General features: G+C 34.7%; 1 protein-coding gene across 1 annotated transcript in view; it reads right to left on the bottom strand.

Moving 5' to 3' along the window:
* ADAM2 (ADAM metallopeptidase domain 2) overlaps nucleotides 1–7,774 on the bottom strand; it is a 100,596-nt gene extending 92,822 nt beyond the window's left edge. Inside the window, exons 1-3 of the mRNA XM_005897530.3 lie at nucleotides 7,720–7,774; nucleotides 7,065–7,141; nucleotides 4,746–4,801 (exon numbers count right to left, since the gene is read on the bottom strand). Coding sequence (XP_005897592.2) covers nucleotides 4,746–4,801; nucleotides 7,065–7,141; nucleotides 7,720–7,774 — 188 coding nt within the window. The remainder of the gene's footprint in view (nucleotides 1–4,745; nucleotides 4,802–7,064; nucleotides 7,142–7,719) is intronic.
* Nucleotides 7,775–15,097: the final 7,323 nt, after the last annotated feature.

Here is a 15,097-nt window from a genome sequence, read left to right as displayed (position 1 = left end):
AATTCTGAATAACAACAACAACAAAAAAATAAAATAAAATTCACATTGGAGAAGGAAATGGCAACCCGCTCCAGTATTCTTGCCTGGAGAATTCCATGGACAGAGGAGCCTGGCGGGCTGCAGTCCATGGGGTCACAGGGAGTCGGACATGACTGAGTGACTAACACATACACACACACACACACACACACACACAGTTCTAATCTGGCTCAAAATTTCTAGTCTTCAGACCTCTCCTCATTCACCTGACCGTCACACTGTCCTCCCTGCTGTTTTTAAACACAACGGGCAAACTTCCATCTCAGGGTATTTGCACTAGCTGTTGCCTCTTCCTGGGATGTTTTTCAACATAGCTGGTTGTCTCACCTACTTCAAGTCTTTGCTTATATACCCTCATCTCCCTGAGGTTTCTCTCAACAAGTTTATAAAACTTGGCAACTTTCCCAATTATCGAAGCATATGGTTTTCAAATGACACTTCTTACTTTGCTCTATAATTTTGCTTAAGCATGTGTCACCTTCTAGTATTCTTTCTAATCCCCTTTTTAAATCACATTATTTTTAGTCTCATCTGATAATATAAAATTCATATGCATTTTGTTTACTCCTGTAATTCAAGCTCTTTAAAAATATCTGGAAAATAACAGTCAACAAATATTGAACTGACGTGACATAAAGTCAACAGACAAGGTAGGGATCTCACTTTAAAGGGGCTGGTGCACTGGGATGACCCAGAGGGATGGTATGGGGAAGGAGGTGGGAGGGGAGTTCAGGATTCGGAACACGTGTACACCTGTGGCGGATTCATGCTGATGTATGACAAAACCAATACAATATGGTAAAGTAATTAAAAAATACATTATTTGTAAACGTGGGAAGAGGATGTTTAAAAGTCTCTATAAAAAGAAAAGGTAGGTGTCGGCATTTCATTTTCATTTTCCCAATATGTATAGTATAAAGACTGGGGACTCATGGCAGTCTGGATCTGTTAAAGCAAAAGTTCAAAGAGCCAAACCACTGACAAGCAGAACAAAATTTTTCTCATTCCTGTAGCAAAAAGAAAAAGTAACACACAATGGAGTGGAGCTCCAGGGGATGCACAGATTCTGTGTTGAAAGCCCTATGAAGAGACTTAACTAGTGATATGCAGGTACTGTTTTTTTTTTTTTTTTGGCAAAGAAAGAAGTCATATATCTATGCTTGGCCAAGGGAGGAAGCTATTACTGAGGAGTCTAGAAACCAGCAGAACTTTTGGTGGCTGTGCAGTTCTTGAATAATCATATGAATATTTAAGTTGTATCAAATACATAGCTTCTTTCCCTGTAAAATCATTTGCCAAATTTTGAAGTTGCACAGAGTAGCCAAGGAGCTAAACTTAAATCTCTCAAAATAAGACCATTTTTTTTTTCAAAATTGGTGGTATAGACTCAATAAATCCTATTTTATTCAAACATGATAAAAGCAAAGAAAAATTACACCTACATTACTAGTTTTAAAGGCTGATGAAAACCAAAGTAAAACCTTCTAAGTATTTAGAAGAAAAAGATGTACCCTTCAAGGAAGAGCACTAAGACTGAGAGCTTAAGTTGTCAATACAAATGAGGAAAGAAAACCAGAAGACAATGAGATAAATACTTTTAAAGGACAAAAGTCACTTTAAAAAGGTCATCCCAGAAGTTATTCCAGCAAAAATGTTTTTAAGAATAAGGTTAGACACAGTTGAAAAAAAAAGAAAAATGTGCATATGAACACCAAGAGGTAAAAGAGAGGGGTGGAATGAATTAGGAGACTGGGATTGATGTATATACACTGTTGACGCTATGTATAAAATAGATAACTAACGAGAACCTTCTGTATAGCACAGGGAACTAACTACTCAGTGGTCTGTGGTGGCCTAAATGGGAAGGAAATCTGAAAAAGAGGGGATATATGTATATGTATATGTATGGCTGATTCACTTTGTTGTAAAGTAGAAACTAACACAATATTGTAAACCAACCATACTCACATAAAATTATCTTCTTTCGTGTTTTTGATTTTTTAAGATTTATTTTTAATTGGAGGATAATTACTTTACAATGTTGTGTTGGCTTCTGATGTACAGTGCAAATCAGCCATAAGGACACATATATCCCTCTCCCTCCTGCAAGTCCCTCTTCAGCCCCTCCCACCCCATCTTCTAGGTCATCACAGAGCACCAGGCTGAGCCCTCTGTGCTACACAGTAGCGTCCCACTAGCTGTCTGTTTCACACATGGCAGTGCATATGTTTCACTGCTACTCTCTCAATTCATCTAATTTTTTTTTTTAAGAGGTTTAACTGCCCACAAAGGGAAAGGTGAGGTGAAGATGGAGCAGAGAGAGATTTGAAAGATGCTGGTCCTGAAGATTCAAATGATAAGGTTACAGGCCAAGGAAAGCTGGCAACCATCAGAAGCAGGGAGCGGTGGAAGACACGCTATGCCTACTCCCAGGGAGCCTAGTCCTGCTGACATCTTAATTTTGTCTCAGTGATACTAATTGCAGAATTTTGGCCTCCAAAAATGTAAGGCAATAAATTTCTGTTGTAATCCACTGCATTTGTGGTGATTTGTTACAAGTGACATAGGAAACTGTATGTTCTAGAAAATTTAGAAAAATGCATAAATGTACATAGAAAAAAAATCACTTGCAATCCCACTGCTCAGGAATTTTACTGTGAACTTTTTTTGTGAACTTCTTTCTAAATCCTTTACTTAAAAATATATATATATAATCATTTTTGTATATTTTCAACTTAAGTAAATTTGATATACAATAAATTGAAATATTTAAAGTAAGAAAAAGAATAAGGCTAATGTTTAACCCTGAATGCACGCTAAGCAAAAACAAGCAGACCTACAATAGAAGTGAAGAGAATTCCCAAGACATACAGAAACTAACTGCAGATAGAAACAAATGAAGGAAAAATGAAGAGCACCAGAATGAGTAAATTCATGCTTAATTATAAAGGGACATATACTGTACAAAAATAATCCTAATAGTACATTGGAGCTTAAAAGCATATGAGAAAAATAATGAAAAAGCAGAAGACAAATGAAATGAAAAAGGCTTAATGATCTAACAGCGTATGTGTGTTGTGTCTGACTCTTTGACTCCATGAACTGCAGCCCACTTAGGCTCCTCTGTCCATGGAATTCTCCAGGCAAGAACACTGGAGTGGGTAGCCACTTTTTTTCCAGGGAGTCTTTGCAATCCAGAGATTGAACCAGTATCTCCTGCATTGCAGGCAGATTCTTTACCATCTGAGACACCAAGGAAGCCTTCAACAATGTAGAGTAACTTGTAAAAGTAATAATTTATATTAGATTCAATAATTTAGGAACTAATATGATAGTCTAGAGAAACTACTAAAGAATAGTAAAAAGATATATAACAAAGAATTATTTAATTTAGAGAAAATGGTATCATATAAAACATAGATTCATTAAAGTGGAGACAATGAAGGAAAAAGGAATATAAAAATAAAATGTACAAAAGACAAAAATGACTTCAGACATAATATGGGAAATTAAAGGATCAAGAAAAACAAGAGCATCTTAAAACTGTTGAACACAGCTAGACTTAGTACAGTACTTAATACTGTGTGATGTCTGTACAGATAAATAGGGCTCGGGAGTAAACCTAAAATTAGAGAAAATAGTCCAGAAAGAGATCCCCATCATAAACACTCTTTTCAATTATGACAAACATTTCATTACAGTGAAATGGGAAAATTATTTTTTCAGTAGCATGTGCTGGATTCATTGGAGGCTAATACAAAAAAATATTCAAATCTGGATTCCCATGCTCATGAAACACACAAACATCAATTCTGGATGAATCCTAGAGTTGAGTATGAAAGTGAAAACAATAAAAACTATTAGACAAAGGTGCAGCTTGAATTCATGACTGTATGGAGACAAAGATTTCTTTTATTTTTTTTTTCAGGAAGAATATTAACTTTATTATAGAGATGGTAATTTGACTTAAAAGAAAAAAGATTTCTTTTAAAATATGAAAATAATAATACCTACAAATAAAATAATAATTTGGATTGCATTAAAAGAGTTTCAGAATCAATTAAAAAAATTCCTGATGAATAAAAAATTGAAAGGGAATGACAGGAAAAATTCCTCCAAAAGTATTATGTAGATTCAATGAAGTCACAATCAATATCTATGGACATTTCTTTGTGGAAAAGTTTTTTGTAAAATATATGCAAATGACAGTGGTAAGAAAAGCTAGAATATTCTTGATGAAGATAATATAAAGAGACTGACTAAAACTTTTAAGGACCCATAGAAAAAAATACAGCTACAGTTTTGATTTTTCTTTATTCCCAAATGTGGTATGCTTTTTTTAAACTAATTTCCTCAGCTTGTATGGGATTGAGTTTGGGTAATTACAGTTATATTCCAAGTCCTTAATACATTCTGATGTAGAAACTAATTTAAAAATCACTGTTCTTTCCACTCAAAAATCCACTATGTTCTTTCAAATATAGTTGAATATGAGAACTTGAAAACAAGTCATATTTATGTATTAATGAAAATTTCAAGATAATTAGTATATATGCTTAAAAGATTTTCCTGAAGCATAAAATAAGAGACAAATAGCCAACAACTGAAAATATTAAAGAATGCAAAATAATTACTTTCTGAATAAATATAAACAGTAATTATAAATAGAACAGAGAAAAGGTGATAAAATAATGTAGGTCACCTACTTTTGCATTAGGTTCACAGTGTACGTTTTCCCTTCAATTAAAATGATGTAGGATACCTGGCAGAAGAGTGGATTAAAAAGGCAAAAGAAAAGTGAGAAAAATGTTACAAAGGAAAACTACCTTTTATGTTACCAATAATCACATCCTAAAGCACACTAATAAAATAAAAAGAGGAAAATATATAATTCAATACTGACTTATTCTAATGGAATCCAATATTAAAATATTTGCTTCATTTGTACAGTTTTTTTAATGTTTAGCCAATAAGATAGAACCTAAAACATTGATTATTTTAATCCACAAGTGTGTTTGTTTAATAATGAAGTCATTGCAAAATTTGCACTTAAAAGAATATAACTACTCAATTGAAAATTTGTGTAGTATAGCAAAGAATTAACTGCACATATTTAGTATTTATAGATTTTATAAAATTTGTTTCAAGTTTGTATGCAATATTCACTGATTTTGTTAATATTGATAAATTTTGCCTGATAAGTAATGGTTGTATAGTAAATGATAACTTTACCTTTTGCTTTGTACAATTTTTCTTATTTTTGTGCTAGACATTTCTGCTCCCTTGTGATTTAGGTGTTCCTCTTGTAGGTATATATTTTAAAATCCAATTTGAAATATATGTGATTTCTGATAAATTTAAGTTTAAAGTTTTATTTAAAATTTAATTCTCCATTGTATCAAGACATATGTATGCTTTGTATTCTTTCATTTGTTACAATTGCATATTCAATTTATTTTGAGTTATACATATTCATACTTTTCACCAGTCCCTGCTTTTATGTTGTTCTTCGTCTCAGTTTCAGTGTCTACCTGCTGAAGTACATTATTTAAAATATTTTCTTCTCTTGTAATTTGAAAGTGTTAATGTAATCTAATTTCTAATAAACTTCATTTATTCTGTGTTGTGATACCTGATCTCAGTTCATCTATGTTTAATGTATCCTATTCTCCAGACTTTTTCTCTCTCTTTTCTAGGAATTCTAATTATTCTGTATCTATAAGCCTCTAATTCTCCCTTTTTTGTTTAGCCATTTATATATTGTATCTGTTTATTTCTTCAGCTGTCTCTGGTCTACTGTTAATTCTTGATTTTACACACTTATCTTTCACATAGATATTCCACTCAGTTATTTTTAAAATCTTTTAGTCTTTTTAAGTTGAATATTCTTTTATGATAATTTCTTAATTATAATAATTATAACACGTTGCATATTGTGTTTGTAGCATTTGTAAAATCAGTAGGTATGATAACCTCATCAGTTCAAAAATACTATTAATCCTTTATTATATATTCATTACTGTTCTAGGCATTGGAATTAGAGATATTAACAAAATAGTCAAAAATTTTTCCTCATGAATTTGACAGTTGAGGAAAGATTTTTTTTATACTTCTCTTATGGGAATTACTGTCATAGAATCTGGTGAAACCTGGTTGAAGACATTTCCCTCTTAAGTAGATTCTGTGTATATTTTCTAATACGACCAAGTAATCCCATAGATTTTTTTCATAAAAGATAAAACACTCTTTAAATGCTGTTAAATGTCTTGTTTTTTATTTAAATAATTTACAGTTTTCATTAAATACATATTCCCTTATAAATTATATATTGACAATTTTAAGCTTGTAATATCTGTTAGGGTGAGCAGTAAGTAGTTACTAAGTAAGTATTTGCATTCAAATTATCTAAACATTTACTACTCAATCAAAAAGAAGATTCAGGTGTACTGTTTCAAAAATCACACTTCATTTCTTAAGAAATTATTCTGGAAATTAATAAAAAAGATTAAGAATCTTTCAACTGATTCAAAGAATAAAAAAGAGAAAACTAATACTTGAACCAAGACAAACTAAGATGGCATGAAAAAAATTCTTTATGATCAACATGTTTGCAATCAAGATGTAAAAATTATTCATGTAACATTTCATTAAATCAAATGCTTATGATTCCATATAAGGATGCCATAGGTTTGCTAAACGACAACTAAAAATCCTCCAAATCTTGCATGGTGAGTGAGGGTCAAGAGACTCTAAATGGATCAAGTCAGAGATTATTCAGACACTCAAGAGGGAAACATTTAGAAGATGGGCCTTGGGACTTTAATATAAGCATCACTTCATCATATTTTTATGAAACACTGTTAATCTTGGTTCATTTTCAAAAGGGCCTTTTCACTTAAGAAAAATTAGGGATAAATATAAAATTCAGGAAGTGAGCAAGGATGAAAAACACCAGGTTTACTCATTAGGAACAAAATATTCACATGCATTTTTTAGTTCGTGGGAAACGTTAGTGCTTTAATTACATGTGTTTCTACTCCTCCACTTGATGTTGACCGTATTTTCTCCGGAACTGTAAACTGCACACGTAGTCTTTCAGAATCTGTAAGGTGCAAAATGTTTTACTGGGGCGACATCCATCACCTCACACCTTCCCTCGTTATTTCCTCATCTAAACCCATAATATTCTACACGCTACCCCTCATTTCTGCTCTCTTTTCAAATACCCTCAATATCCACTTTTTTCTAGAATTACAAATCTTTTCAAGAGAAATAAGTATGCTGCTTTAGGAATATTGTCCTGTGGGCAGGTTCCCGGTAACCCTGAGGCAATAGGTCCAAGTATTATTAGAACAAAGAAAGTCAGATCCTTTGGACTTTGCAAATACAGAGCCGAGAGATCAAAAACTCAGGGCAGTCTATGAAACAATCATCTTAAGGCATGTACTCCAGCACCGGCATCGGCATCGCACATATTTACTACGGTCTCAAGAAGAGTGGTCAAGACCCTCACAACCAAAGTGGATTTTGACTGGGGAAGGAGGCAATGCGAGACTGTTTTCGGACTTACATAGTTGGAGCTCCCGTCAAGAAAGCGTTTTCACAGAGATAGCCGGCGTCTTAGAAACAGAAAGGAGCCCTGACATTCCCAACAGGTCAGAAGAGGGATTTTGTACTTACTGTCGTCTGTCTGAAGCCCGGTGAGCCCCAGGAGCAGAAACAGAAGGCACAACATGGCTTGATGTCCTGGATGCTGGCCGAATGACGGCCGTTGGCTTGACTACAGGACGGTTGGGGAGCGCGAGGAGGCGCCTCACGGCCACGGCCACGCACACTGCAGGAGGCAGGCGGCTGGGAGAGCCCTGGGTCCAGACTCCGGATGCTGTGTGCTCTTCAACGTGGGCGACCTGGGCCCCTAAGCCTGTGCAGGAGGCTGCAACCCAGTGTGACTCTGCCTTCTGGCTAAGCAAGTGCAGCATCACTTGAAACAGAAGGTTGAAGAGCTAATGAATAGGAAGGTTCATCTATACCTTAACTGAACTTTTATATATAATATAATGTGTACAAATATATATATTTATAAATAAACATATTATATACATAATAAATAATATATTTATGTACAACTCAATATTCAAGTGAACAGACCAGTATAATTAATACCTAGATCCAGATCAAAAAGTAAAATACAGAAATACTAAAGCTGCCAGACTGTGACAACTGTCAGTAGCCCCTGACAATCACTACTTCTAACACAATAGTTTTGTCTGTTTTTGAACTTACATAAATGGAGCTAATCATCATGTATTCTTTTTATGTTTAAGTTCTTTTAACATTAGGAGATCCATACATATTGTGAATAGTAACAGTTATTTTTTTCTCTTGTTGCTGTATATCATGCATTGAATGAATATGTTTATCTGTTTTTTTTCTATTTTACTATTGATTATAATTTTATTCATTATAGTTGCAGCTATTAGAAAACATATTTGGCATAATACCTTCCAGATCCATATCCGTTGTTGCAAATGATATTATGCTTGCTGAAATAAGTCAGATAGAAAAAAGACAAATACTGTATGTTATCACTTATATTTGAAGTCTAAGAAATAAAACAAACGAGTATAAAGAAACAAACTCACAGATATAGCAAGCAAACTATAAAGTGGGGAGAAGAAAGTGGGGAAGGGAGTGAATGGGATGTGAGGATTAAGAGGTACAGACTCCTTTGTATAAAATAAATGAGCTACAGGGATATAATGCACTGCACAGAGACTATAGCCAATATTTTATAATAACTTTAAGTTGAGTATAATCTATAAAAATTCTTGAATCACTATGTTGTACACCTCAAACTAATATAATTTCGTAAATCAACTATATTTCAATTAAAAAAATATTTTGGATCAGTGAAAATAACCAAAAACCAAAACCAAAATCAAAACAAACTATGTTTGGCCCCTCTATTTCATTAAGGTCTGTCAATTTTTGATTCTTGTATTTTGAAGATGTATCATTTTTTAATGTGCCCATTTAGGGATATTTTGTTTTCTTGATAAATTGACCTTTGTCATTATAAATACCACTTTTTACTTAGGTATATGCCATTTGGTGATTTACACTGGGTGTATTCTAGAGTAAAGTCGCTGAATCACAGTGTATATGTTAGTAGGTACATTCAAAAAGTTTTCTAAGATTACTGTACTAATTTGCATTCCCACCAGAAATGTACAAGAATTACATTTCATATCAATGCTTACATTTTTTTTTTGCCTTTTAGATTTTTTTTTTGTGGTGCCTAAATATTACATTAAAAATTTTTTTTTTTTTACTTTACAATATTGTATTGGTTTTGCCATACATCAACATGCATCTGCCACAGGTGTAACATGTTCTCCATCCTGAACCCCCTTCCCATCTCCCTCCACATACCATCCCTCTGGGTCATCCCAGTGCACCAGGCCCAAGGTTCCTGTATCCTGCATCAAACCTGGACTGGTGATTCATTTCTTATATGATATTATACATGTTTTGATGCCATTCTCCCAAATCACCCCACCCTCGCCCTCTCCCACAGAGTCCAAAAGACTGTTCTATACATCTGTGTCTCTTTTGCTTTCTCTCATACAGGGTTGTTGTTACCATCTTTCTAAATTCCATATATATGTGTTAGTATACTGTATTGGTGTTTTTCTTTCTGGCTTACTTCACTCTGTATAATAGGCTCCAGTTTTATCCACCTCATCAGGACTGATTCAAATGTATTCTTTTTAATGGCTGAGTAATACTCCATTGTGTATATGTACTACAGCTTTCTTATCCATTCATCTGCTGATGGACATCTAGGTTGCTTCCATGTCCTGGCTATTATAAACAGTGCTGCGATGAACATTGGGGTACACGTGTCTCTTTCCCTTCTGGTTTCCTCGGTGTGTATGCCCAGCAGTGGGATTGCTGGGTCATATGGCAGTTCTATTTCCAGTTTTTCAAGGAATCTCCACACTGTTCTCCATAGTGGCTGTACTAGTTTGCATTCCCACCAACAGTGTAAGAGGGTTCCCTTTTCTCCACATCCTCTCCAGCATTTATTGCTTGTAGACTTTTGGATCACAGCCATTCTGACTGGCATGAAATGGTACCTCGTTGTGGTTTTGATTTGCATTTCTCTGATAATGAGTGATGTTGAGCATCTTTTCATGTGTTTGTTAGCCATCTGTATGTCTTCTTTGGAGACATGTCTAGTTCTTTGGGCTATTTTTTGATTGGGTCATTTATTTTTCTGGAATTAAGGTGCAGGAGTTGCTTGTATATTTTTGAGGTTAGTTGTTTGTCAGTTGCTTCATTTGCTATTATTTTCTCCCATTCTGAAGGCTGTCTTTTCACCTTGCCTATAGTTTCTTTTGTTGAGCAGAAGCTTTTAATTTTAATTACATCCCATTTGTATATTTTTGCTTTTATTTCCAATATTCTGGGAGGTGGGTCATAGAGGATCCTACTGTGATATATGTCAGAGAGTCTTTTGCCTACATTCTCCTCTAGGAGTTTTATAGTTTCTGGTCTTATATTTAGATCTTTAATCCATTTTGAGTTTATTTTTGTGTAAGGTGTTAGAAAGTGTTCTAGTTTCATTCTTTTACAAGTGGTTGACCAGTTTTCCCAGCACCGCTTGTTAAAGAGATTGTCTTTTCTCTACTGTATATTCTTGCCTCCTTTGTCAAAGATAAGGTGTCCATAGGTGTGTGGGTTTATCTCTGGGCTTTCTATTTTGTTCCATTGATTTAAATTTCTGTCTTTGTGCCAGTACCATACTGTCTTGATGACTGTGGCTTTGTAGTAGAGCCTGAAGTCAGGCAGGTTGATCCCTCCAGTTCCATTCTTCTTTCTCAAGATTGCTTTGGCTATTCTAGATCTTTTGTATTTCCATACAAATTGTTAAATTATTTGTTCTAGCTCTGTGAAAAATACCGTTGGTAGCTTGATAGGGATTGCATTGAATCTATAGATTGCTTTGGGTAGTATACTCATTTTCATATATTGATTCTTCCGATCCATGAACATGGTATAATTCTCCATCTATTAGTGTCCTCTTTGATTTCATTCATCAGTGTTTTATAGTTTTCTATATATAGGTCTTTAGTGTATACTCCTAAGTATTTTATTCTTTTCATTGCAATGGTGAACGGAACTGTTTCCTTAATTTCTCTTTCTATTTTCTCATTATTAGTGTATAGGAATGCAAAGAATTTCCATGTGTTGATTTTATATCCTGCAGCTTTACTTTATTCACTGATTAGCTCAAGTAATTTTCTGGTGGAGTCTTTAGAGTTTTCTATGTAGAGGATCATGTCATCTGCAAACAGGGAGAGTTTTACTTCTTTTCCAATCTGGATTCCTTTTATTTCTTTTTCTGCTCTGATTGCTGTGGCCAAAACTTCAAAAACTATGTTGAATAGTAGTGGTGAGAGTGGGCACCCTTGTCTTGTTCCTGACTTTAGGGGAAATGCTTTCAATTTTTCACCATTGAGGATAATGTTTGCTGTGGGTTTGTTATATATAGCTTTTATTATGTTGGGGTATGTTCCTTCTAGTCCTGCTTTCTGGAGAGTTTTTATCATAAATGGATGTTGAATTTTATCAAAGGCTTTCTCTGTGTCATTGAGATAATCATATGGCTTTTATTTTTCAATTTGTTAATGTGGTGTATTACATTGATTGATTTGCACATATTGAAGAATCCTTGCATCCCTGGGATAAAGCCCACTTGGTCATGGTGTATGATCTTTTTAATGTGTTGTTGGATTCTGATTGCTAGAATTTTATTAAGGATTTTTGCATCTATGTTCATCAGTGATATTGGCCTATAGTTTTCTTTTTTGTGGCATCTTTGTCAGGTTTTGGTATTGGGGTGATGGTAGCCTCGTAGAATGAGTTTGGAAGTTTACCTTCCTCTGCAATTTTCTGGAAGAGTTTGAGTAGGATAGGTGTTAGCTCTCCTCTAGATTTTTGGTAGAATTCTGCTGTGAAGCCATCTGGACCTGGGCTTTTATTTGCTGGAAGATTTTTGATTACAGTTTCAATTTCTGTGCTTGTGATGGGTCTGTTAAGATTTTCTATTGCTTCCTGGTTCAGTTTTGGAAAGTTGTACTTTTCTAAGAATTTGTCCATTTCTTCCACGTTGTCCATTTTATTGGCATATAATTGCTAATAGTAGTCTCTTATGGTCCTTTGTGTTTCTGTGTTGTCTGTTGTGATCTCTCTATTTTCATTTCTAATTTTATTGATTTGATTTTTCTCCCTTTGTTTCTTGATGAGTATGGCTAATGGTTTGTCAATTTTATTTATCCTTTCAAAGAACCAGCTTTTGGCTTTGTTGATTTTTGCTATGGTTTCCTTTGTTTCTTTTGCATTTATTTCTGCCCTAATTTTTAAGATTTCTTTCCTTCTACTAACCCTGGGGTTCTTCATTTCTTCCTTTTCTAGTTGCTTTAGGTATAGAATTAGGTTATTTATTTGACTTTTTTCTTGTTTCTTGAGGTATGCCTGTGTTGCTATGAACTTCCCCCTTAGCACTGCTTTTACAGTGTCCCATAGGTTTTGGGTTGTTGTGTTTTCATTTTCATTTGTTTAAATGCATATTTTGATTTCTTTTTTGATTTCTTCTGTGATTTGTTGGTTATTCAGCAGTGCGTTGTTCAGCCTCCATATGTTGGAATTTTTAATATTTTTTCTCCTGTAATTGAGATCTAATCTTACTTAATTGTGGTCAGAAAAGATGCTTGGAATGATTTCAGTTTTTTTGAATTTACCAAGGCTAGATTTATGGCCCAGGATGTGATCTATCTTGGAGAAGGTTCCATGTGCTCTTGAGAAAAAGGTAAAATTTATTGTTTTGGGGTGAAATGTCCTATACATATCAATTAGGTCTAACTGGTCTATTGTATCATTTAAAATTTGTGTTTCTTTGTTAATTTTCTGTTTAGTTGATCTATCCATAGGTGTGAGTGGGTTATTAAAATCTCCCACTATTATTGTGTTATTGTTAATTTCCCCTTTCATACTTGTTAGCATTTATCTTACATATTGTGGTGCTCCTTTGTTGGGTGCATATATATTTATCATTGTCATATCTTCTTCTTGGATTGATCCTTTGATCATTATGTAGTGTCCTTCTTTGTCTCTTTTTACAGCCTTTGTTTTAAAGTCTATTTTATCTGATATGAGTATTGCTACTCCTGCTTTCTTTTGATCTCTATTTGCGTGGAATATCTTTTTCCAGCCATTCACTTTCAGTCTGTATGTGTCCCCTGTTTTGAGGTGAGTCTCTTGTAGACAACATATATAGGGGTCTTGTTTTTGTATCCATTCAGCCAGTTTTTGTCTTTTGGTTGGGGCATTCAATCCATTTACGTTTAAGGTAATTATTGTTAAGTATGATCCCATTGCCATTTACTTTATTGTTTTGGGTTCGAGTTTATACACCGTTTTTGTGTCTCCTGTCTAGAGAATATCCTTTAGCATTTGTTGGAGAGATGGTTTGGTGGTGCTGAATTCTCTCAGCTTTTGCTTGTCTGTAAAGCTTTTGATTTCTCCTTCATATTTGAATGAGATCCTTGCTGGGTACAGTAATCTGGGTTGTAGGTTATTTTCTTTCATCACTTTAAGTATGTCTTGCCATTCCCTCCTGGCCTGAAGAGTTTCTATTGAAAGATCAGCTGTTATCCTTATGGGAATCCCCTTGTGTGTTATTTGTTGGTTTTCCTTTGCTGTTTTTAATATTTGTTCTTTGTGTTTGATCTTTGTTAATTTGATTAATATGTGTCTTGGGGTGTTTCACCTTGGGTTTATCCTGTTTGGGACTCTCTGGATTTCTTGGACTTGGGTGATTATTTCCTTCCCCATTTTAGGGAAATTTTCAATTATTATCTCCTCAAGTATTTTCTCATGGTCTTTCTTTTTGTCTTCATCTTCTGGGACCCCTATGATTCGAATGTTGTGGCATTTAATTTTGTCCTGGAGGTCTCTGAGATTGTCCTCATTTCTTTTAATTCGTTTTTCTTTTATCCTCTCTGATTCATTTATTTCTACCATTCTATCTTCTATTTCACTAATCCTATCTTCTGCCTCCAGAAGTGTTTTTGATCTCATTTATTGCATTATTCATTTTATATTGACTCTTTTTTATTTCTTCTAGGTCCTTGTTAAACCTTTCTTGAATTTTCTCAATCCTTGCCTCCAGGCTATTTATCTGTGATTCCATTTTTATTTCAAGATTTTGGATCATTTTCATGATCATTATTCGAATACTTTATCAGGTAGATTCCCTATGTCTTCCTCTTTTGTTTGGTTTGGTGGGCATTTATTCTGTTCCTTTACCTGCTGGGCATTCCTCTGTCTCTTCATCTTGTTTACATTGCTGAGTTTGGGGTGTCCTTTCTGTATTCTGGCTGTTTGTGGAGTTCTCTTTATTATGGAGTTTCCTCGCTGTGGGTGGGGTTGTATCGGTGGCTTGTCAAGGTTTCTTGGTTAGGGAAGCTTGTGTCGGTGTTCTGGTGGGTGGAGCTGGATTTCTTCTCTCTGGAGAGCAATGAAGTGTCTAGTGACGAGTTATGAGATGTCAATGGATTTGGAGTAACTTTGTGCAGCCTGTATATTGAAGCTCAGGGCTGTGTTCTTGTGTTGCTGGAGAATTTGCATGGTATGTCTTGCTCTGGAACTTGTTGGCCCTCGGGTGGTGCTTGGTTTCAGTGTAGGTATGGAGGCGTTTGATGAGCTCCTATCGCTTAATATTCCCTGGAGTCAGGTGTTCTATGATGTTCTCAGGATTTGGACTTAAGCCTCCTGCTTCTGGTTTTCAGTCTTATTTTTACAGTAGTCTCAAGACTTCTCCTTCTATACAGCACCATTGATAAAACATCTAGGTTAAAGATGAAAAGTTTCTCCACAGTAAGGGACACCCAGAGAGGTTCACAGAGTTACATGGAGAAGAGAAGAGTGAGGAGGGAGTTACAGGTGACCCGAATGAGATGAGGTGGAATCAAAAGAGGAGAGAGCAAGCTAG

The sequence above is a fragment of the Bos mutus genome, chromosome 27, assembly GCF_027580195.1.
Source record: "Bos mutus isolate GX-2022 chromosome 27, NWIPB_WYAK_1.1, whole genome shotgun sequence".
NCBI classification, from domain to species: Eukaryota; Metazoa; Chordata; class Mammalia; order Artiodactyla; family Bovidae; genus Bos; species Bos mutus.
Note: the sequence above shows the minus strand (reverse complement) of the source record. Positions and strands in the feature narration are given on the sequence as shown.